At 43.3% G+C, this 26,241-nt stretch overlaps 1 protein-coding gene across 3 annotated transcripts in view; it reads right to left on the minus strand.

Annotated features, from left to right (window-relative positions):
- The window catches only part of BMPER (BMP binding endothelial regulator), a 254,972-nt gene that overhangs the window by 55,828 nt on the left and 172,903 nt on the right, over positions 1-26,241 (minus strand). For all 3 annotated transcript variants that reach the window (XM_059932712.1, XM_059932711.1, XM_059932710.1), the window contains one exon: positions 22,765-23,101. In XM_059932712.1, coding sequence (XP_059788695.1) covers positions 22,765-23,101 — 337 coding nt within the window. The remainder of the gene's footprint in view (positions 1-22,764; positions 23,102-26,241) is intronic.

The raw sequence follows: 26,241 nt of genomic DNA on the forward strand, positions 1-26,241 counted from the left end.
AATTTTCAAAGAAACCTTTTAAGTGCTGACACTCTCAGGATCAATTAGATTAAAGGAAATGAATTTCTAAAACTAGGTTGGCAGCAGGCATCTGGTATGGAGGAAGTTTTAATCTTGAGGCAGAAATCATAACTAGTCCATCTTTGTCCCCCACCAAAGCCTAACTAGCACCCACATATAGTGGGAACTCAGCAACTGCTTACTGAGCTGAAGTCTCTTTACTATCTTATGTATTACGTCAATCAAGAAAACTGAGAAAGAATAACAAATTAATAGGACAGCTGTTGGACAACCTGGAGAACTGAATCAAAGCAGAAGACCACACTCCAATCATGATGGTTAATTTCACATGTCAATTTGACTGGGCCATGGGGCACCCAGATATTTGGTCAAACATTATGTTGGGTGTTTCTGTGAGGGTGTTTTTGGATGATATTAACATAATTGATAGACTGAATAAAGCCCTCCCTAATGTGGGTGGGCCCATCCAATCAGTTGAAGAGCTGAATAGAACAAAAAGGCTGACCCTCCCTTGAGAAAGGAAGAATTCTTCCTGAGTGCCTTCCAACTGTGGACATCGTTTTGTCCTGCCTTTGGACTTGAACTGAAACATCGGCCCTTCCTGGGTCTTGTGAGCCTGCTGGCCTTCAGACTGGAACTACACCATTAGCTCTCCTGAGTCTCCGACTTGCCAACTGACCGTGCAGAATTTGGGACTTGTCAGCTTTCATAATCATGTGAGCCAATTGCTTATAATAAATCTCTTTATATATCCTATTGCTTCTGTTTCTTTGGAGAACCCTGACTGACACAGCAATCTATTTGAAAATCATACGTCAACCTCTCCCATGACTGCCCACTGTCTTGCAAAAAATATTTTAGGCTTAATCTAAGACTAAGGCCATCTGGTAACCCACATTGGGGTGAGAATTAGAACTATTTAATACTCAAGGGAGAGTCTATATTTAGGAACATTCAGAAATCCAAGAAGACTGTCAGTGTCTTTTTCTTGTTCCAACCCAGGAATGGGGCATCAGGTGGAAATGGCTCTAAACTTCATGTGTCCTGTGTAGATACTTAAAAAAAAAAATACAGACAGAAACAATGTAGTCAGAAAAGCTCTCTCTTTTTCTCCACTCTCATACTCAAGATCCCCACTAAAGGCTACAGAGAAACCCTAAAGAGAAACTTGAGAACATGGAGTATCTGTCCTTAAGTGCGGGAATCAGTAGCCAACACACACTCAGTATGTTTCTATACGTCACTTGACATAAATGATGCTCTTTAGCATTCTAAGGATCGTGACCAAAAGAAGACAGTGAAAGAAAATTCACATGGAAACTCAGAGCTCTGGTGTGACCTCAGCTGGCATGCTGATGACTGCAGGAATACGCTGAGTTTATATTCAGGGAACAGTTCAGGACAGTGTCCTGCCCTGGTCCCACATACCTCCTTGGTCAATCCAAGGTTACAACGCAAAACCATTTCTAATAAGCCACACTCATGTCATAACACTGGAAAAGCCAAAAATGTACAACCTCCATGTAGGTCCAATAACCCAGGGATCAGTATATGGAAAAATGGACATTCTTCACTTACCTGTCAAAATCACTGTTAATAAATAGATTTATGGAATAAGCACAAGCCTTTCATTGTTATTTTTAAATCTCTATGAAATCTTGCAGGTCCGGGATCATAATCTGAAAAGGACTTCTGTTTGTTTTGTTCTGTGTTATTCCCTATCACTACATTGGTAAATAAATATATAGCATTTTCTTAAATTACAAACATTTGTTGAGCATTTACGATATCACAGACTTGGTACGAAGAACTCTAAATATATTCTCTCATATAATGGTTACAAAAATCTTATGAGGTAGATATGAGTAGTATATGCACTTAATAGATGAGGAGTTTGAGAACCCAAATGGTTAGGAAATAAGCCCTCGCTTTTAGCCATTACATCAAAACTTAACACACCAAAGAACCCAAAGTATACAGCCTCATATGTAGAGCACTGAACGTCATATGTCACAGAGCTTCTACCGGAAAAGGAGCCTGATATGATATAAAATGAAAAGGAGACGCATTGGAAAAACAATCCTAAAACATAGAGAGCTGCCCTAGATTTATTTTTGAAAGACCAGAACACAGAAGAGAGGAGAAAAACACCTGGGCCTGAGTCGGTGTCACATTTCTATTCTACTTCCGAAAAACCTAAATCTAAGTCCAAATTACATAACACGCCAAATAGCTTGCTTAGTCAGTTGCCTCTGTTCCAGTTTAGTCTCTGGAGGATGTCAGCTAGAGCCACGCTCAGAGGTTTGGCAGAAATTATAAAGTCTGAGAGAATTAGCATTCTAATGTCCAGAGGATATAGTGACAAACTAGTTTGAGAATGCTGCACAGTTAATAAGGGGATTCAAATTGGCATGTCCCAATCGAGATTAAGATGCTGCACATTGAGTTGCCACATCAACAGCTTACATATGCTAAAAGCAAAGAATTCTATGAAGAAGACATTCGTTCTAATCATGATGAGTCTCTCCTGCATCAAATCAACTACTGGGAGCCTCCAATACAAGGAACATCATGCTAGGAGATGTGAAATATAAATGTGATATTTTTGATTTTGTCTCAATTTTGTGACACTTACACCCTCTAGATGAGGTGGGAAAGAAGCTGAAGAAAGGATAAACAGCAACAGAGGAGCTAAATGCCGATTAATGACCACAACAAGAAACTAGGTAGGTTGGTTAACAGGCAAATCAATGGATTGGTCAATTCATGTAGGAGTTCAGAAAGAAAGAAAAAATCATGTGTCTTTGGTGGACAGGAAAGATGTATAAAAGCCATGATACTTTAGCTGGATATGGAAAGATGGGTAGTATTTGGAAGGATGGGGAAGAAGATTCCAGGCAAAGGGCCTAAGCAAAGGGCCAGAGGTACAACAGAGCATGACCCATTCAGAGCCTGTCTATCTGGCTGGACCAGAGGGTTTGGAAAATGAAGTGTTTATTTGAAAAGCTGTGCAGGGTAGAGATTGGGGCAAACCTTGGATGCCAAGCTAAAGAGTTTGGACTTTGTCCTTCAAGTAAGGAGACCACTGAAGGTTTTTGATGAGAGGACCAAAAAACTCAAAGCAGCACCTGAATGCAGACAGCGATTTAGAGGAGAAAACAGACTCTAGCAAAGGGGACAGGTTAAGGAGTCTATGGCCATCATGTAGGCTTGTGGGGATGAGAGACTCAGACTACATCTGTGAGTGAGAAAGGCAGAGAGAGAAGGAAAGCAATGCTGGCCAAGCCCTGTCCACATGCAAGCACGGTGCCTAGATGCTGGACATTCGTGTCTCCCTGGGTTCTAACAGCCACCCTGAGTGCAGCTCTTATTCATCCCATTTGACAAAGCGGGAAAGCTTGGGGCAGTTACCCAATCATAGCACCAGTAAATGGACAGAAGTGATATGGAGAGAATTTCTTAGACAGGATAACTCACTAGAGTTGGTAACTGGCTGAAGAGGGTGTGAAAGACAGGATAGAGTCAATTATACCTAATTATGCCTGCAAGGTTAAGCAGAAAAAGCTAAAGTTCTTTCCTAATAAAGATATGAAGCAACAAAGGCCCATAGGAAATGCAGGGTCCCCTTTCAAGGGTAGCTGTTTTCCCTGCAAGTGTGTAGAGTGTGCCCCCAGTAGAGCTGCACAGAGTACCACATTCTGTTTATTTAGACCCAGGCTTGAAATGAGCCCCTACTTGGCATAAGCTGTGCACACGTAGTCTTGAGGCACCTGTGGTCAGGTCTACATGGGTATTATATTGATAACAATCAACAATACCATCTGGAAGATAGATCTTGGGAGCTGGGACACTGCAGGTCTGAATATCAATCCAATGCTTACTTACCTCTCATAGACTGACCACCTTGGGAAAAAGGGTCTGCTACCTGATCGCTCCACTCCCTAATCCGTCAAAGGACAGCAATGAGAATTGTCTCAATGCTCCTTCGGCTCAGGGGCAATGTCAGCTTGAATGAAATAGTGTCACCAGTTCACGTGGAGAACAGTCCATCCACTCATTTCAAGGCAAATGGACCCTTTGGAAAGGACACGGCCACCTTTCTTATATAGGACTGTGAAGTAAATATGCACTGTGTACATTAAATTGTCTCATAGGCTGTAAGTCAAAAAGGGACTAACTTTATCCTCACTACGGAATCCACATATCAAAAATTATTTCATCTTCCACTGGAAAAATAACTTGACTCATGAGTCAGAGATCAAACTGTTCTCATCACTGGTGAGTCCAGACATCACTGATTGGCCCTCTATGGTGAACTTGGTTTCTAAGCATAAATATGATTGACTTTGACAGGTCCTCAGGTGCTTTTAGTTTTCTTCCAATGTCATCTACAGGAAAGAACAAAACCCAAATTGAACCTGTCTTCTTGGCCCTCTCTTCAGAAAGTCCGGATCAGGACAAGAAGGCATGTATTATTCCAGCGGCACGCTCACAGTCTGTTGCCAGCCTCTGCAGATGGACGGGAATGTGTTCAGAATTCACACAACATGATGGCCCTGAGAGCGCAACTGTGCACAACATGCCCAAATTGTAATTTGTCTGTGAAATGACAGTCACAAAGGGCAAGCAGTTAGGAGCCTCATGACTCTACCTAACATGCTCGTAAAGAGCCAAGAACATGTAGACATGGAGGCATGCTGCATCACTAGCCTCCCTCCTCCTCTGAGAAGACCATGGACCTCTCACACAAAGTACACATTCCTAAGTAGGAGGCAATTCCTAATTAGGATAAATCCAGAATACAGATTGTTAAACAAAAGAAAACAAATAAAGCTACACGTATTCGGTCAGGGACATCTCTGGGAATCCCACAGACCTGAAAACATGTGTAAGTCAGCCCTCTCCATTCCTCCTTTCTAAGCTGAAATGTGTTTCTGAACATGCCTTACACGGATTTGTCAGGTTGGGAGATCCATGACGGTGACATCTCACGTCCCTTCTCCCACCCAGGCAGCGGGCCAACAGAGGGAAGACAAGTTTGCCATGGGAGGCCAAGAGGCCATGACTACGAGCAGAGTGTCTGAGCTCATTGCTGGCCTTCGCAACCACCACTACACACTCATATTTCAACTCAAGAGGTGGACTGTTTGCTTAGATTGAATCGCTTCTCTTCCTCCCAGGTGGTTCTAGAAATTTCTAGAAAAAAAGATAAAGTGATCCTGAGCTCAGGAAAGTGTAATCCAGGTGTCCATAGGAAAAAAAAAAAGAGAGAGAGAGAGAGTATATAAAAATAGCAAAAACAAAAACAAAAAACAAAACAGAAAACATACGAAACTGCTTGACAAGTTCCAGGATTGAAATGTCCCACAATCACCATCACTCAGCCGGAGCTAGGATTCGGTTCAGTACAACTCTCTGTGCATTTCTTGAGCATTTCTCTGATTCCCTCTGGCATATGCTGGGATGTGTGGGGAAGGGACATAAACGTGAATGACAAATGGCCTCTTCCTTCAAGAGCTTCTATTTCTTGAGGGAAGCTATCTATATAGAAAGAGGAGTAATGGTAATATATCCAAGGCCAAATGGAATTAGGGCATAAAAGGGAACAACCAAAGCACGAGAGACAAAGAGAAAGATGGGGGGGAACAATCCATTTTCACTGGAGAAAGCCTGTCAGAACAAAATAGTCCTTAAACTGAGCTGGAACAGAGAGAAGCAGGAAGGGACAGTCCCAGCAAATGACACCAAACATAAACAAGGCACATTTGGGGGAAAGTACCAAGTGCACTCAGGGATTGCTGAATTGGCTGGAGTAAAATGTAGGTAAAAATGAGCAAATCTCGAAAAAACATAAAGTATTGCCAGATGGAGTCTTGACAGACTCAGTCAGGAGTGTGAACTTGACTGAATAAATGACAGTCACTAAACACTTCTGGGCAGTGGAGGGATGTGCTAGGTGTCACCGCTGGTCCCAGCACCACAGCCATCAGGCTGAGGTTAGAGGCCCCTGGACCAGCTTGCCCTCGAGACTGTCTGGTGCTCTGCATATGTATTTATTGCTGGAGTTACCTCATGATTCACTCTCTTGAAGGTCCCAAGAGGTGATCCCTTCCCAGCAGCCCTGCAGGCCTGTGAACATGTTACCCTGCTACTACACCTGTATTTTAATCAGACCTCCTTTTTCATTTCTTCCTTTTCTTGGAGGGGAAGTTATTTCAAAAATCAATGTGCTTCCAAAATGCTTTCCCAAGTAAAATTCAATAGCAATCCCTTTCCCCCTCTGCCTCAAGGAGGAATAAGAGAAATACCTGAACTTCAAGTTTATAGGATATGAGGGGAATCGCTCAGACTTTAATTCTGGAAGAAAACAATTTTACGTTAGACTTAACTAGAAAAAAACTCAGACTGAGAATCAAGAGGCACTGACCAGAAGACAGAGGGTAATGTATCCCCTCCTCTGTAGAATACCGAGTTTCAAAACACATGGTTACGGGAAACATTTAGGGTAGGGAGCAAAAATGCCAGGTCCACTTAGAGCCCCACGCTGGATTTTCAGTAGTTGGAATTTAACCAAATTTAAGGGCACAGTTCATCCTCTTATATCCATGCTTATTCTAGCACATTTCAAAGCCCTGTTCCCAGATGTGCTGTGCACGTCTCAGGGAGGTTTGTCTCCTTCCTCCCAGTAAAACCCAAGGCCCTTCCCTCAGCCTGCAAAGCCCTGTGTTTCTCCATCTCCTCTCCGTCCCTCTTCCCCTCTTTCCTTCTGCCCCAGATACAGTGACCTTTCGTTATTTCTCAAGCTGCCCATGTTCTTTGCATTTTTTTCTAATTTGAGCGGACCTCACTCCCTCTCTTCCTTCAGGTCTCAGCTCAAATCATACCTTATCCAAAGGGCCTTCTTCCCTGACTATGTTATGTGAACAGACCCCAGAGCCCAGCATCATTCTCTATCTCCTTCCCTGCTGTCTTTCTTTGCAGCACATGAAATCGCATCATATATAATATGTGTATTTACTTATTCTTATCGTCCTCACCACCCCTCCAGGTCAGGACAGTAAAAACTTTGTCTTGATCACAGCTGCATCCCCTGAGCCTAAGAAAGTACCTGATAGAGATGTTCTTCCCACATACTGGTGGGAGCTGTGATTACAGAGGAGCACAGCAAGTACTCTAGCGATGGAAGAAATGAAAATATCCATTCTCCCCTCTTCAGGTAAAAGAGTACCTAAAATTATGTTGGGAGATCACCTCTTTCCCACTCTGTCTCTGTGATGTGGCCTTGATTGGTCTAAAACAGTGGTTCTAAAAGTTGGTCCTCAGACCAGCAGCATCAGTACCACCTGGGAACTTACTAGAAATTCTCAGATCCCACCTCAGACCTGCTGCATCAGAAACCTTGGGTATGGGGCCAGTGATCTGTGTTTTGACAGGTTCTCCAGGTGAGCCATGCCTGCAGAAGTTTGAGAAGCACTTATGTAAAGGAACCAACTCATTTTATTTTCCCGGTTACAGTGATTGACTTAGAGACGGGCCAGTCAGAATCGAGGAGGTGCATGAGACTTGCTTGGGTTTTGGAGACAAAAGACTCACCTCTGCCTGCATGATTTGGCTGAAGAATTTGGAGAGGAGAGGCTTGTGTTTCAACACAGAAGAACTGTGTCAGGAACTGGAGAGAGCACAAACCCTGGGGGCCTCATTTAAGCCTTGGATCAAGCCACGAATGAAGTGAAAGCTGCCCCCAGCTTTTCAGCTACATGAGTCAAACAATACTCATTTTTACAAATTAAACATGTTACTATTTAAACTAGCTTAATTGGGGTTTTCTTTATATGCAACTGAAAAAAAAAAAATCTAATGAATGCCAGGTGAGCAAAAGCACATGTTACAGCTAAACTTAGGAAACAGAGAATCCATCAAAGCGCAAAGAGAAGTTACATCACCACATTAGTACACGGGTTCTTGTACTCTCCCGGAGTGGGGATTCTCTTACCCACAAGGGGTGCCCTATGCCTGAGACTCGTGTGGGAAGGGCCTCTTACCCAATGCTGTGGACGATGCTCAAATCAAGGAAAAGGACAGAATATGGAACAAAATAGGTGATTAGATGGCCCAGTAAGGCAGGGAATCAATCACCATTATCAGGAAACGCAGGACAGAGTCTGGGAATCAGAGAACAGGGAGGAACGGGTCCTCAGGGAGTGAAAGATGTCGCTAAATAGGCCAAATGCCTGAGCAGACCTGGTGCCTGGGGCTGCCCTTCAACAGCGTCTTATGGCCCAACACCTGTCAAGGCCCTTTAAAGGCCAAGAAGGAAGCAAATACAAACAACCTTGCAACTCATACATATGAGCTATTTCACTGATTACTGGACAACTGTCTTGCTCTATCTCTGCTTCATCAGTCACTTCAAAAATTTCTGTTAAGAGACTTTCCATCTGACGTAAATAATGAAGAACAACGCCAGTGACTATCAGGTGACCAGCCCATGAAAAGGTGAAAATGCCTTTTGCAGAAGTGTGATGGTGTGCCCTCAGCCCCCTGTGAGTACCTACATCTGTTACACACTGGAGTCAAATTACAACTGTCCCACAGCACAGCTACCTGAACTCCTTTTTTTGAAAAAAAAAACTCTATACATATGTATATGTGTATATATATACACATACACGTCAGTGTGCTATCAAGCTTTAAATGGAAGCATTTGGACAAGACTGTTCAACAGCATGGACCAGGCCAGAGTGGAAATGGCGAAGATCAAACCAGCAGTGCTCAAACTTCAATGTGTACACAAATCCCATGGGCACCTTGTCAAACCTGCATGTTCTGATTTCAGAACGGCTAGGGTGGGGCCTGAGGTCCTGCATTTCTAACAAGCTCCTAATGCTGCTGGTCCAAGGATGGTGCTTTGAACAGCAAGAGTCTGAATTCACGCTGGTGTAGTGACACATGTATGTCATACAATGTGCGCTGGGGCATTTGGACACAGCTGGGCATGTGTGCCTGTGCGTGTGCACAAACGTGTGTAGCAGGTGTGTCTTCATCATCCTAGATGTATTCTGAAAAAGAACACGGTCCTGACTCCGAGCATATCAGAGCAAGCCAAATAAACCACTACCTCAGATATGAGACTCAGTAGTATGGTATCCCTTGAGGATGAAGAAAAACCCACTTTAAAGCTCCATGAGAGAGACAGATCTTCAGGGGAAATATGATTTGACCCATAACATGAATGAATCACTGACAGGTGAGATCCTGTGTAATGGACTTCACTACGTTGAGAGTATAACACAGGAAGGACACAGAGCTCCTTGGGACAGGCACACGGGGAGCTCAGGGGGCTGGCTGCATCAGCATTTCAGAGGTGCATGAATGCAGCACAACGCCCCCTGGCTGGGGCCCTCTCCTCCTGTCTCTCAGCGTGGTTCACTGCTCTCCATCCTTTTGATCTCAGCTCAAAGATCACTTCCTCAGGGGAGTTCCTTCTCCAATCCATCTGCCTCCCCCTTCCCCTGTACGCAAACCTATGGGGTCTGACCTGCCAATGAAATGATCTTATACACCAAAGTTTTCCTTCAAGTACAGACATCATAGCATGTTTATCTGTAAGGATACTCGTTTACTGTCTTCCTTATTCACTACACCATGAACTCCACGAAGACAGGAGCCATGTTTATTTCATTCACCACTGTAATCCTAACACACAGCACAGTGCCTGACATTTAACAAGGCTCAAAAAATATTTATTGAAGAGTTGAAGGTAGAGAGGGAGGGAGGAAGGAGGCAGGATTTCTTAACCAAGGGTCCACTGATCCCTAGGTGAATTCCCTGTTGTATGTGCAAGCGTGCATGCATTTTTCTGGAAAAGAGACCCTTAGCTTTCATCAGAACCTGAAAAAGGATTGTGACCTCCCAAAAATCAAGAATCACTGAGTTACTAGTATCACATCAATCGAAACATCTCAAGCAAGATGTGAAATAAGAATGTTTCTTTCTTTAGAAACTGTTTCTAAACAGTCATTAAAAGCAAAAAGAAGGAAAAGAAGATGAAAAACAAGGAAATACTTTATAGGCACACTGCATTAGAATCTAGGATCTCAGTTCCATAATGAACTCAGCCTTTCACAGAAGAGTCAGGCACTCTTGTCTCTAGAATTATTACTGTGGACCAGAAACAATTTTGAGTAGAAAATGGCCACTATTTTGAAATTCAAATATTTCTCTTTAAAAGACCAGTAGGATGAAACTGCTCTATTTAAAATTCAGCCAGCATAATACTTCCAAAACCCGAACAATTTTGCTCAAGAGAAAAGAAAATCTTTTAAAAGAAAAAAAAAATCCTTCAAAATGAAAAAAAATGTAGTATATGAAACATTCGCAAAAACTGAGTGCTAGCTCAGTTCAGAAAATGGAGACAAGGACTTCCCTGGTGGCTCAGTGGTTAAGAATCCACCTGCCAATGCAGGGGATGCGGGTTCGAGCCCTGGGCCGGGAAGATCCCACATGTCACAGAGCAACAAAGCCCGTGTGCCACAACTACTGAGCCTGCGCTCTAGAGCCCGTGCACCACAACTACTGAGCCCGTGAGCCACAACCACTGAAGCCCACATGCCCTAGGGCCTGCATGCCACAACTACTGAGGCTGCGTGCTGCAACTACTGACGCCAGCGCCTAGAGCCCATGCTCCACTACAAGAGAAGCCACCACAATGAGAAGCCTGTGGACTGCAATGAAGAGTAGCCCCCTCTCACCACAACCAGAGAAAGCCCGCATGCAGCAACGAAGACCCAACGCAGCCAGAAAATAAAATAAAATAATAATAAAAATTAAATTAAAAAAAAAAGAAAATGGAGACAATTTGGGGTTAGGAATGGGTTAGGAGGAGGAGCTATTACCAGATTATGGTGGTAATGGTCAAAAATACAATCTCTGGGTCAAACAGATTTGGTCTCAAGTCCTGGCTCTGCTTCCTTCTTGCCTGGTGACCTTGGATGATATTCTTACCTCCTTTAAGCTCGTGTTCCTCATGCACACAAATGTGACACTATATGCAGGGAAAGGTCACTTGGCACACAGCACGCAAACATGTAAGCTGTCACTCCTCCTCTTCTCATGGCATTGCCCATTATTACTATCACTGTAAAATATTATTAGGCTTCCCTGAGTTTCAGGCACATAATGAGTGTCAATCAATGCTGTTAACATGGTTGTCATTACCTCCTATTACTGAAGCCCATGTACTTATTTCCTTAGTAATGCAGGCAGGCCTCTGCTTTCAGTCAACCTCTGAATCCAAATCTTTTCTTCCCCTCAAGTAAATACCAACCTCAGCTTTCCTGCAGTCCTTATTTGCTATTCAGTCAATAAATCCTAACAGTGGCCACAAAACTACAGGTCAGTATCTGCTTAATATCTTTCCTCCCTGGCTTTGATCGCAAAGACAAAATGAAGATTCCAATTTCCTGGTTTCCTTTTCATATGGAAAAGCTTTCAGGGGTTCTGAAAGGTCTTCTGGCCCATATTCTTTGAGGAGCTCAAATGCATCCTACCTTCGTGCTCACACATGGGCCATTTGCTTGGGATACAATGAAGAAACCAGCTCACCCTCTCATCTGTTTAAACTCCCAACACTAGGTAAGACAGTAAAGATCACAGAGAACAGCTCTTTCATGTTAAAAGAATTATTAATTCCAGCATCGTCACCAGATTTCCTTGTAAAGCATTTATTTCTCTACTCTCTGTGCCCGCTGACCAGGTTCTTTAAAAGCCTGAAGCCAGCAGAAAGGAAGCAGACTTTTACAGATACATCCTGTTGGCCATTCTGGGCTCACAAGCCTGGCCCCCAGCTCCGGGCCTGTCTGTCCTGCGTGCTGGGGGAGGGAGGGGAAGATTTGGGCAGCTCTGCCTCTGCACAGAACACCGGCTCCAGGCCGGTTCATCAACAGAGCTGCACCGTGTCCAGCTTTCTCTTCAGGGAGGGCACTTGCTGGGCCCCGGGTCATTCATCTCAAAGTGACCGCGGCGGTTCCCAGCTCACTGCGAAAAGTATTTCAGTGGCCAGGAGAACTCCGACTCTGGATTCTAATTCTGGCTCACAAATGGCCCAGTCAAACAAGTTCAACACTTCTGCTGGGCCTGGCCTTACGAATAAGGAAGCAGTAAGACCAGGGCTTTTTTTGCTTATAAAACAAGACATTAAAAGGTTTACTTTGGTGCCTACTTTCTTTTTTTTTTTCCATTTTTTAAATTGAAGTATAGTTGATGCACAATCTTATTTAAGTTACAGGTGCACTGTGTAGTGATTCACAGTTTTTAAAGGTTATACTCCACTTATGGTTATTATAAAGTACTGGCTATATTCCCTGTGTTGTACAATATATCCTTGTAGCTTATTTTAGTCCTAATAATTTGTATCTCTTAATCCCCTATATTGCCCCTCCCCCCTTCCCTCTTCCCACTGGTAACCACTAGTTTGTTCTCTATATCTGTGAGTTTGTTTCTTTTTTGTTATATTCACCAGTTTGTTGTATTTTTTTAGATTCCACATATAAGTGATATCATATAGTATTTGTCTTTCTCTGTCTGGCTTATTTCACTTAGCATAATACCCTCCAAGTCCATCCATGTTGCTGCAAATGGCAAAATTTCATTCTTTTTTATAGCTGAGCAGTATTCCATTTGGTGCCTGTACTTTAAACAACACACCAAGAAAATGCCACTGAGCTCCAATGACCACTTTAGGTGGGCATGTGCTTAGCTCCTAACCCCTTACCCACGGACCCACTCTGTGTTCTCATCTCTAATGTTTGGAGGTTGACTGTACAGGACAAAGAAAGATAAGCCCCGTCAGCCATAAAAAGGTCTTGGAGTAGACCAAGTCTCAGAGAACTGCATCCCCTTGGGGACCCACAAACAGCTGGAAGCAGTTCTTCTTCTAATTCCTCCACCTCGTGCTGAGGTTCTCCAGGTGTGGCGCCCGAGTCCCAGCATCCCTTGGGAACTTGTTAAAAATGCACATTCTCAGCCCCTGCCCTAGACCCACTGAATCAGCTCTCTAAATGATTCTGATTCCTGCTAAAGTTTGAGAACCACGACCTAAGGCATAGAATACGTGGTAGGTGTATAGAAACTAAGAAATAAACGAATGAGGAATAAATGAAAAGTCTTCAGCTTTACTGAACCAATGCCCAGTATGACCTGCTCCCAGGTAATGGTTAAAGACACTACAGTGCGCCCCTTTCGTGTCTGATGGATGCTGGGGCATAAATTCTAATGATCTGGCTGTGGCCTTTGCCTCCTGACCTATCTTCCACACCCCCCTAGTTTATGACACTGCCCCATGCAACATCTATCTGTTAGCTGCCTGTGCCAGGCTCTTGCTGGCTTCCACGGCTTTGAACGTGCAGTCTTCCGTGGCTGGGATCTTTCCCTTTGTTCTCTTCCCCAAACCCCTACTCCTTTTTGTGCAGCTAAACCCTACATATGCTTCTGGTTTCAGCTTAGGAAGTCACCGTCTCCAGGAAGCCACCCCCCTGGCAGGTTTCCATAGCATCCTGTACATCCTCTATCAAAACTGCATCCCTCCCTATCTACACTCCTGTTTACTTGTCTTTCTCACCCACTAGCCTACACTGCACACTCTGTGAGCCAGAGGACTTGTTTATCTTAACCACTGCCATACCTCCAGCACCTTGAACAGCGCCTGATTCATTAATCAATGAATCCTGACTATAAAATAATCTGTGTGTGTGTTTTTTTACAATAGGTAATATATACCTGTTTTAATTTATTATTGATTGATTTCATTGATTCCTAGACATGAATAATTGACTATTAGCCTAGAAAAAGAGACTCATGGATATAAAAAAATAGTAATTCAGCACCTTCTTCCTTAACAAAAAAACTGCCCCTACATCCAGTCTTTTTTTTTTTAAACATGTACACACTTCTGAATACTTGGTCTGTAGTTGAAACACCGGCCCCTGTGAAAGCCTGTGTGTACAAGCCTACTGCTCCTTTTCCTTGCTAGGTCAGAAGAAAATTGAGATTGACTATAAGATTTCCATGTGTAGGAGGATCCAGGATCACAAAAGCCTCCCTCCTATTTCATATTTGCACACTCTCCATCAATTTTAATTTTTTCCAGCTTGATTGAGAGATAGTCAAAGAGTCCAGGATGGCACAGTCCAGCACAGTACAACCCTGAGCTCCCAGCACAGCACAGGGGCCAGTGAGCCACCTCTGAGAAGCCCATGATGCTGCCAGGATGCCAGCTGATTTCACAAGACGCTGCTCCTGTCCCTGTTGCCTCACTGAGTCACAGGGCTGTACTCACAGCACATCAAAGAGTCAACCAATCTGTCTGTGGCCTGACGGAAGCCAGCCCACACACGGCCATCTCTGAGGACACCCATCCCCAGGTTTTCTCGGTTCTGAGGCATTCTGGCACCCAACTGTGTACCTTAATTTTCTATAGAACAACCTGAAACCACGGGGCTCAAGGCGGAATGCCACTAGACCACACTGGTGATGTGGCCAAGGGAAGCAGATTCCTCGGTGTTTCCACCTGGGCGTTACAAGGGAAACCTCATTCAGCCTCACGACCAATCTGTTGGTGATGATATCATCTCTATTTCACACAAAAAATAGAAGTTCGGAGGTGTTAGAGCCTTTACCCCTGGCCACTGTCACTTATTCCTCAACTTGTTCCAGAAAGGATTTACACCAGCTTACAACACTACATGCAGAATGAAATAAAATGAAACTTAGTGAATGAGGAAAACAGGAAAGGCTTAACAATAAATTTAAACAATAAACACAACGCAGTTATTAGCTCCGTTTCTATGGATCAGGAGTCCAGGCATGGCCTCTGCTGAGGGTCTCACAAGATTGCACTCAAGGTATTGACTGGGGCCACGATCTCAGCTGAACCTTGACAGGGGGAGAATTTGCTTCCAAGCTCATGCAGTTATTGGTAGCGTACCCATCACTTTCTAAAGGCACCGGTACTGGCAGCCTCCTCTCTGGTCTGCAAACAGGCCACACCCTTCCCAGCATAGAGGCCTGCCCTTCCCCCACCCAAGACAGACCTCCCCACCCCCGTCCTTCCCACACACGGTGGGCTCCACTCAAAGGAGCACCCCTCAAGAAGGCTCTTCCTGTCTACCTTATTCCAAGTGGGTCACCCTCAGCCCACCCTATCATATCACACTATTCCCCCCATTCCTCTTCTCACAATTGGCAATGACCTTGTTTCTTATTTATAGCCGTCTGTCCACACTAGACTGTGAGCTGTCTGAAGGAAGAACTTTTGTCTCTCTTGTCCAGTCCCAAATCGCCACACCTACAGCAGTACCTGGCACACAGCAGGTGCACACTCAAAAGCTGTAAAAGGAGTGAATTAAGTAATTAATGAAATCCTCCTCCAAAAGCTCATGGCAAAAGCAGGATATTTAAAAACCTGAGCGGACAGTGACGGACTCTGAGAGCAGCCCTAGCAGCTCTTGCCAAGTTCTCTGACAAAGACCCGAGACCAAGTGTCCTGTCAGGCTGGCTGCTCAGGTGCCACGGGGGGCCTGGAATGAGTCCCCTCGCCTCCCAGTGTCCCAGTTAGCTCAACAATGACACGAGGAAAACATTCCTCATGTCAGCCACCACCGCTGTCACTCTCATGGATAGAAAGGGCTTTACACCCATCGATGACGAAAATATAATACAGCTACACCAGACAGTCTCCTGCTTACCAAGGAGTAATCAAAGTCCCCTAAGCAGCCAAGAGAGATGCTACAAAATAATTAGTGTTTTACCTGCTACAGTGACACTCATTCAAATCTGTGTTCAAAAGCCCCATCTAATTACAATCCAGAATATAATTTTCTGAGGAGAAACACTGCAGGATTCCAGAAGGTTTATGCTGAAAATAAACTCAAAGCTAAAATTAAAATCAAATTGAAATTACATTTAACCTTGAGCCAGGCAGGCTGTGTAGTAAAGAATTAACCTGGCCCAAAGAGAGTCTGGCCTTGGCCTTTAGCTCCTGGGGAGTGATCTCTAGGCCCCTGGAATGCACTGCTTGACAGGAGTGTCCTTTGTTGCCTGGGTGCTTTGGCCAGGAGACACTCTAACAGTGTGCTTTATGATGGGGGCTTTCGGCCATCTGATAACAGTTCCAACCTCCAGAGGAGCTGGAGACTAAAGGCATTAGCATGACCTCTGGGAGGGGCTACAGAAGGTCAGCCATGCAGGCAGCAGGCAGCAGGTGATCGAGTCCCAGTAAAAACTCTGGACACCAAAAGCTCAGGTGAACTTCCTTGAGGGGGAATACCCCATGAACAGTGTCACACATTGTGACCAAGAAGAGTCAGTGCCAGTCCATGACCCCATGGGACAGGATGGTGGAAGAGGCCAATGCAGAAATATCTATAGATCAAAATACCACACAAAAAAGATGGCAAGGCCAAACACTAGCCATCTATAGATAGAAGGTATAGAAGAGGATCCAGGAGGTCCAAGTGGCTTACAAGAGAATTGTTAATAGGCAGAGGTGGATTCTGAGATTCATAGGCCTGCCCCTGGCAGTCACAGTAGTAGACGCATGCATAAGAAGAGCTGATAGCTCCTGCAGCATCAAAAGTGGACCAGAGGCTCCGCTTGCTCCGACTAGTCTATTCCCTGAAAGGACAGAAATGTGTGCACATTCTGACTATAAGTGCATAACGAGTGTGGGGATAAAGATCTAAGATGGACTTGGCATTGGGGGTAGAAGTCACAAGGAGATCAGAGAGGATGAAGATGACAGAAAGGCTAAGAAGGGAGTTAAGAAACCTCTCCCCAAAGCAGACCTTCCAGGGGGGATGCTGGGTGAAATACAAAAGGGTAGAAAAGACATTTCCCATTCCCGAGTGAACCTAAAATCCAATGCGGGCAAGAGAGAACAGCAGTGCAATATAGTATATGCACTAAATAAGGATAAACACAATCAGCATCTCTGAGAAACCAAAGAAAAAACATTTACAGAGGCCTGGGATGAAACTTGAGCTGTGCCTTCAGCTTAAATCAATGAAGAAAATGAAGGCATCTCAGGCAGAGGAAAGACATGGACCCAGAGGCAGGAATGTGCATTGTATATTTAGATACAGTGAAGGAGTAGCCTAGGGCATAAGTTAAAAAAAAAAAAAAAAAAAGAGAGAGAGAGAGAGAGAGAGAGCTACTGAGTAGGGAAAACATTTTGAACTTTAAGGTTGGACTTGTAAGTGCTGAAGTCTGATCGGTGGTACAACTGAGGTGTCTACTGCCACCTGGTGTCACCTTTATTACATATTCAGAGTGGCTGCTCATCCTGAAAGCTAAGTTAGCCAAAGGAAAAATAAAAAGGCAGGTTTAGAACATCACACTTTAAAATGAACATCTCATTTGATTTAGGACCCTAGTTCTAATGGCAATTTGAGGCAAATCATTAAAAGCTGTAAACAGAAATGTTCCAAGCACGTTCTCCTTTGAAGCAAGGGAAGATTGGCTTGATTTTAATTATAGAACAGCAGTTAGCTTTACATGATTTTCTCCTACAAACAGACACACACACACATAAAGTCTGTATCCTTGCCTGCATCTCTCCTCTTGCTTTATAATAAATGATGAGTTTCCTTTATAGGAAAACACAAAGTAGGTCATCCACAAAGGCTGTGATCTTCCCTTGGAAGGAAGCCACTGGCAGCCCCCAGGCGCCAGCATCTCCGACACCGTTGTGCTGTCGGAGTTCCAGCGTTCTCCTGCACAACCTCCCACCACCTACCTCCCAGGACCTCAGCGGGAAGGACACATCTGTGAATCCCCTGGCCTTCCTTCATTTCCTTACAGCTGTAAAAAACACTGCATGGAAAGAAAAGAACATTTCCTAGACTGGGAATCCCCAGACACTTACCCAAACTGAACAAGTGAACAGAGTTTTTGCTCTGGTGAATTATACCGCATGAAGCGGAGTGGGGAGAGGAAAACAGTCCTGAGATGACGGTGGTCTGTAAAGGCCTGGGATTTGCTGCAGTTCACATTAATTTTCCTGGCTTCTCTGAAATGTGGGCCTGCCCTGACTGGAGAGGCCCGCTTTGCTAGCAGGTTACACTCACTTGCAACTACTTCACCCAAGATTCAGGTCTGAGTTTGCTAGTGTTTCTTACACCAGCCCAAGATTTAGGTGGTCTTCTCTCTCCCCAGCGTGACCCGCAGAGCTCAGCCCATCTCCTGGCTTCCCTGTGCCCCCGGGGGCTGCCAAGACTGGTCTCGTCAGCCTGCCCGAATTCAAGGTGGGGAGTGGATTCGATACTGGCTGCTGAGGACCGCCAGGGAGGCTATGGGGTGGGGGGCTGCTTATTCCTCCTGGATTTCCCGGTTGGCAGCCAAGACACAGATGGAGAAGGCAGTGTGAGGCTGGGGGAGGGAGGTGAAAACAAAGAAATGAGAAAAGAGACCCAAAGACAACATCTCCTCCTCAGGGAGGCCTATGTGTGAATCCAAGTATAATTGAAATGATTTCACATTCATGTTTCCACAGCATACTAACTACCTCCCTTGCTACAAGAAATGTCTCCGTGACACACCAGCGGAGGCCAATGCAGAAGATTTGCAAAGGGGATTATCTAATTTGAGGACAAGTCAATTAGCAACTCTAGGACTTAAGACACATTATCAACGTAGCCAGTTTAAATTTTTATGTGATTCATAATTAAATTATTTTGCATCCAAACATATTCAATGAGTTAATGAAGCCAACATGCTGATCACAAAGCCTTTAATTTTTACAGCAAATGAGGCCATGATGGGTGGAACTGATGTGAGAAGAAAAAATGAGCAAATCTTAAAAAGTTTCCCAAAAGAGAAAAAGAAAGTTTTGGCTAATATGTAGTCATTTCTTATTCATTTACAAAGTTTTTCAAGTTTTTAGACAATGGACAGTTTACTATTAAAAATTTTGAACTGGGTAAAAGACCAAAATAAAATAAGAGTTCTAAGTCCTAGACATCTCAAAAGTAAACTCTAATTCAGAGAAATTAGAATTATTATTTTGATCTTATAAGAAGAGCTATCTAATATTTATAATAGAATTTTCCCTCTGGAACTTGTCATATGATTAAGGAAACCCAAAAGAGGTAACACTTCCTGAGAGAAATACCTCCTTTATCCTCTCCCTTCTCTAAGTTACAAACACAATGGTACTTGGAAGGTGGCATTTGTATATTACGCAACTTTATTCTTTGTCCTAAAGGAAGTACAGATACTTCTTTGAAGGATAAGGGGAAAATGAAAGGAATCAAATTCATATACAGTTTATATATATGACCTTCCATGATATCAAGGCAAATCCCTTTAGTCCTATATTGAGTCATAAAAAAGACCACAGCCCTTAAAACACAGGTCATGACTATGTTTTAAGCTTCATTTTAGAAATTCTGCCAATGACATAAAATATACAGGTAAAAATTTACACGTGTGGAACGTGATGTGATGGCTATTTTCTTCTTTATTCTTTTTAATGTTACTTAAATGTCATACAATGAACATATATTATTCTTATAAGACAAAAAGAACAATTTTTTTAAAGGCTTACAATGCAATCTTCACTTACCGTATTTCATTCAAGGTCACGAAAGAGAAACGGTTCATTTATAAATCGTTCTGTAGATTCATCAGTGAGACTCTATCTAATCTGTTCTCCACGATGAGCACAGGAGAAGACCTCGACAATCAGAAAGGTAAGTGGCCGGGGCGGGGGGGCCAGATTCCCCATAGAGAGGAAGGGACACAGGACAACAGCACACTGTGCCAGGACGGCCTGTCTATCATGGGCCAACGTGGCACCACCCGTTGACCTCAGTCCTTGGAGTAGCAATCCCACCAGGTGGTTGCTGTCATACCTATTCTAAAGGCAAAGAATCTGAAACCCAGCAAGCTACCAGGGTCACACAGCTAGAAAGTGGTGGAGTTGAGGTTACGTCCAGCTTGGCATCGCCCAGTGCATTCTCTGTCCATTGCTTCCTAAAGGCTCCCTAAGGTTTGTTCCTTGCTGGAGATCCCCTGAGAACGGAACTCCCTTTCGATGTTGACCTTGTTTCTTTTCTCCCTCCTGCCACATCTGTGCTTGGAAGAAAGAAAGAAATCCAGGATCTACCCAATATTGGCCACCCTCACTTGAAAATGCACGAAGGTGAACCTCTCGGTTGCGGAATGAGATTATCAGCAAAGTGCGTGACAGTCAGGATTGTCCAGCTCTGCCCTCCTGAGCTCCCCTGCCTCTTCCAGGCAGTGGCTGGCCTGGAAGGGTGTTCTGTCCCTACACCACACACAGCAGAACACAAGCTCACCTCCCACCATACTCCATCCTCCAGACCTCAGTGCACAAAGATCCCAAGAGCATTCTCATAAGCTCCCCAAACTCGGGCATCCAGCCCCTTACACAGTGACTCCCCCGCCGCCCCCACAACTGCGCTGCTGTAGCAACTTTCAAGAGCAGAAGGTTAGCATCTGTCTGGCCACCTAACAATTTCGATTCTCTCTGTTCATGTCAAAGTCGTTTCTCACAACTTCTGCCAAGGTGCTCATCATATTCCTGCTAGCAGTCCAGGGATCATAATACAAAATAAATCACCAAAGAGCGAAGAAATCGAAATTTGCAAAAAGGGAAGAATCTCTGCAGGCCTGCTCTCCAATTTTTGCTTTCAACACGTTCCTTTGAAATGGGATGAAAACCAAAGGTGTAGGCTGCTAGGGTCCTGGGAGAAGTACAGCCTTTCCTTTCTATTTCAGACAGAGAAGGGTCCAATCCAAATCCACAACTGGGGTAGGGGAGCTTCCAAAAGAAGGCTTACCCTTGTTAATCATTTAATTAATGGTAGAAGTTACAATAGCAGCCAACAGTTATCGAGCACATTGCTCGGGGGCACTGGGTTGAGCACATGCATCTATGCTCACAATCTCACTGAATCTGAACGACAGTTCTTCAAGGTAGGCTCTTTATTATCCCCAATTCCCAGATAAGCAAACTAAGGTTTAGCGAGCTTAAACAACTGTTCAAGGTTGTAAAGCTGGACTGGATTTTTAGCTCTGGGAGACCACAAGTTTCTTAATTGCTGTGCTCTATTGCTTCCCATCAGACTTTCAAGTGATGGGTATTTAGATGCCAAATGAAGCCTGGTTTGTCTGTCCAGGTGCTTAATTCACTCCAGAGTGCATTAAGAGCTTTTGATTTCAATAGACAAGGGTAAGGTCAATCTAGGGGGTGGTGCAGGGAGGAGAAAGAAGGGAACCCAGAGAATTCAAATTACAACCAGAAAATGGCTTGAAGGAACTAAACACATGAGTTGGAGCCAAATGTTGGCAGATGCAGCCATGTTCAGGGATTCGTGATGACAAGGACAGTCCTTTTTCCACCCTACTTTGAGCTGACTTTATAGAACTTTATCTTTTATATCCAAAGATCAAATAAATAAAAAAAGATCACATTTAACGAGAACTAGGAGAAATAAACTGGTGGCAGTTAAAGGGTAAAAATAACTTCTCTGTGGCTTCAGACCACAGGAGCTTTCTCATTTTAAGAGGCACAGGCAAATCTCTTAAACAAGGCCTTTTTGGACTGTGTTCATCTCATGTTTCCTCCCACATCCACGGTGGTTAAAGTTATATACAGTCTTAGCTCTTGAACCTCATGGAATTGTGTAGTAAATGGAAGAACAACCAGGCCAAACTCATCAACTCACAAATGCAACCTTGTAGCACAGAAGTCAAAGCGAATTCTTCTTTGTAACCAGTTGCTTTGTATGGAAGGGGTTAATCAGAATTAGAAAAGGTTATGGAACCCACAGTCTTTTGTTTTTTTCCCATGTATCATCGATACATAATATAAATATTGCACTATACATACAAGTTTGCATACAGAAATGTATAGACATGTTTGCCGAATTGAAAGCAATGTTTAGCTCAGGGTTGTGAAATAGGGAATTTTAAAAATCTTTAGCACATTATAATGGTTAATTTTATGTAAAAGTAGGTGTTGTCTTTATATTCACAAAACGGGTAACTTCAATGAATATGTATTGTTCGTTTAATACAATGATTAAAGTGGTTTGCTTAATACAAATGGAATCCACGGTCTTAATGAGAGACTTTCCTTCCTCCATCCCCAAGCCCTGTTTCTACTCTCCTTGGACTCTGGACACAAAGTCTCATAGTTGGCTAAAATCCAAGGAATCCTCACTTCACCACCTTGTTTTTCATGTGCAGATGTGTTCTGAGTGAGACGATGAGAAAGACCTGATGAACTCTTCCTGAGACCTAGAATAACCAAGCTCACTCAAATACCCAAAGGCAGCCAGAGTGATTTGAGATTCCTACCTCTGCCCTATACCACTGCATTTTAGGCCAGATTTTGGGAAGCACTCCTCAATCTTAAGAGTCAAGCTAACACCTGGAAAAATCCTAGGGTGTCACTAGCTTTCCAGTGAACCTGCAGACACAAAAACAGAATCACTTATAGGAGACAGCTCTGAAATATGCCCTTCAATTTCCTAATGTGGGACATAATGTGGGACTGAGTCAAGATGAGATCAGTCTCAAGAGAAGAAAGAAGCAGGGGTGTTTACACTGCACTTTGGGGGCCCTTGTTTTGTACACCAAGGGAGCTGATACCCTCTGTTCCATGGTCAAGTCTACCCTTGGTCTGTAACCCAAGCCTATTCTCCAAAGCACTGGACTTACCGGTAGAAAGTAGCATAGTCCACAGTTGAGTGGCAGGTCTGAAACTCCCAGGATTTGAGTTTCTGGCATTCCCGATGGGCTCGAAGCTTTACCTTCACTGTCCCTTGACACAGTTCAGGCACTGGTTTTCTCTGGGGTCTGTTGCAGAACTCATTGGACTCCACCCTCCAGGACTCGGCAAAGTCATCCACATCAAACTTGAAGTTTCCATCTCCACCAATTAAGTCATCACGCTTATGTCCATTGTAGTTGCCACAGAGACCACAGAGTTTGCCCTTGAGATGGGGTGCAGCCATGACTTCTACAAAACTGTCTCCATCCCATGATATTTCCAAACCTAGAGGAAAAGAGGATCGACCACTCTTGAATCCACCAATAGTTCCCAACTGTATAGATTCTTACATAGTACACATGACTATCCTCTAACAAGGAACACTAAGGATCTCACCAAATTCTTGATTACCTTTTAATTTCGCCACGTCAAACATTGTGTGATATAACATGAATCACTTATTGGGGCTTAGAACTTTTTAAATGTATAAAGTTTGCCCTTGTAATGATATCTTATGTACCCTAATTTGACTTGTAGATGACTATTCATTGACCATGTTACTCTAGGGTTTATATTTTTGCCCTTTTATAGAGTAATTGTCTTGGTCCAAATCATGTTTTCATTTATCCAACGACTACTACAATGCAGAAATGGAAAGACAACAAAGATGATAGTTTTTTTTAATATCATTTTTCTTTATCCAATAATCCCCCCATATGATTATGCTAAGTGCCAAGTGAAAATTTCCAAATTATTTGCTACAGTGGAAGTATTAAAGTAATAAATATAAAGCTTCTGAATACATCCTCTTCAAAGGACAACACTCCTACAAATGAAAATGTTTGCCCCCTCGTTATTTTACAGTCATCTGTGAGACATGCACAGCTGTTCAATCCATGCTTCCTAGGGTTGAGATGTTATGAGCCCTAGGTTGGGGCCTCCATGCCTGGGCTGATCATAAGCTTCAAAATTTGACTAGGCATTGGAGGCTATCAGCCCACAGGCCAAAGTTACTCATGTGCTGGACAGAATCAGCAGGACAGTACTGTCTTGTTCACCAAGGAAACAATCTTCACTCCACAAGGTAAAGAATGTAATCTCCTCTTGGTTTGCTGAACTGACCATCTAAACAATTGGAGAATATTTCTGAGAACATTCATATTTTTCCAGACCTGCTAGCCCAAAGCTTCTAGGATTTACTCCAGCCAATGACCCCACTGAATAGTGGGATTTCTGTCACATGTCAGACAGCCAGGTTCCACTGTCACACATCACAGATCAGTCTGACCAGAAGGTCAAGAAGGAACGTTCTCATATCCACCCTGATATTGTATGTGAAGACACTGTCCATAAGACAAAGGGGAGGGTTTCATGAAAAGTCTTTTGAGGCTCAACCCAGAGCAAATGATAACTCTGGTGTTATCATTTTCTTTATGTCTCAGGTGTGCGTTGGAAGCTTCTCTTACTGTTCTCCTGGTAATGTCCTGGCAGGGCCTGAGCCCCACAGTGAATGGTGAACTAGGTACCAGTTTGGTGGATGAGCACCAAGAGAACCTCTACAATAGGTTGAGGTGCATTTCTGCCCTAGGACTCTTTCTTACTCAGTGTCACTGTCTCCTAAGAGGGACAGCCCACAAAGAAAGCTCTGTTTTAACAGAAAAATAGAAAGTGTCCCTGCTGTGTGTTTTCAGTCTTATTACCCTCTTGGATTTCTGACAAAACCTAGTCTTTTTATGGCTGAGTAATATTCCATTGTATATATGTGCCACATCTTCTTTATAGCTAGTGGGAAGCAACCGCATAGCACAGGGAGATCAGCTCTGTGTTTTGTGACCACCTAGAGAGGTGGGATAGGGAGGGTGGGAGGGAGGGAGATGCAAGAGGGAAGAGATATGGGAACATATGTATATGTATAACTGATTCACTTTGTTGTAAAGCAGAAACTAACACACCGTTGTAAAGCAATTATACTCCAATAAAGATGTTAAAGTGAAAAAAAAAAAAAAAGAAAAAGAATTGCTGTGATTGCCTAACAGAGAAGAAGAAAACCCTAACCTAAGTTAAAAATGACTCATCTACTTTAATTATAAAATGAGAATGATTACTACTATTACTGATTAATTAAATATTCATGAGAAAAAAAAAAACAAGACAAACAACCTAGTCTTTGATTTAATCTGTTCTCAGCCTCCGGAAAGAGCAACATGACTCTTTTTAGAAGACTTTACCTTTGTTCCTGAAGGATCAATATTAGCCTGATGAGCAAGTGTTCAGAAGATACTCAGAAGCTGGGGAGATAAGGTGGTGATGAAAAAGGAGAAAGGGGTGCAGAGGGATGGAATGGATCTTGTCTGAATATAAAATTGGCATAAGGCAATGTCCGAGTGATATAAGATCAGCAAGAAACACTCAGAAGTAAGATACTAATGCTAATATTCCCTAAGCCAATATTCTAAAGCCAATATTCTCTTGGACGTGGTCCAAAGGGAGAGACTCCTGGCCAAACAGCATTCCTGTGAGTAGGACACACAACTGCCGCAAGCAAGAGTTACAGATCCGCTTTAGGGAAAGTTATTGGTAGAATAAACCAGTGGTCTAAAACTGGATTTCTCAAGAAATAAACAGAAAGACTCATATGGAAATCACTGTATGGTAAATGAAAGGAATGGAAGCATTCTCAGTCCAAGGCAAATGGTAGAGAAGATTTCTTGATCAGGAGAAGAAGCTCGGTTCCAAAAAGCAATTAAATAGAATTGGGTAAAAAGCAGGAAAGAAGGTCATAAGAAAGTGTCTCTTGGGCTTTTGGGAATAACTGGGTGAAGAGAAGACAGTGATGGGGCATGGTGATCAGAGAAAGGACACACTGCTAGTCTGTCCCCACACTGGACTAATCTCCTGTGTGGATCTCAAAGATGGGGTCAATTCTGACAACCACAACTATTGTATACAACGATGTCTATTTCTTCATACCCCATCTTCCAACACATTATCTGACACATAGTGTATACTCACTAAATGAATGAATTACCCTGTAAATTGATACTAGGAGTCTGCAAAGCCAAAGAAATTTGTGAATTTCATGCTAGTTAAGACACTGAAATAACATTTTGAAAAAAGACAAGCAAACTATAATATGATTTGTGATACACTCTCTAAGGTATAGAAGACACTTGACCTCATAAGCCTGTAACTAGGCAGCTGCCCAGCCAGAGAAATGAAGGGAGAGATCAATTCCATACAACACTCAAACTTTTAGAGCATAATTCCAAAGATTTTCCACCTTGCAAAATTTTCCAAACTACAAATCTCTTTCCTAGACAGCAGGCAAATGCTATTTTCCAAGTGCCACACTGGTTGAGAATTTACATCCAAAGGAGCTCCAACAAAATTACTGGCAATGATATAATACATTTGAGACTTTGGGC

Source organism: Balaenoptera ricei, chromosome 9 (assembly GCF_028023285.1).
Source record: "Balaenoptera ricei isolate mBalRic1 chromosome 9, mBalRic1.hap2, whole genome shotgun sequence".
NCBI lineage: Eukaryota > Metazoa > Chordata > Mammalia > Artiodactyla > Balaenopteridae > Balaenoptera > Balaenoptera ricei.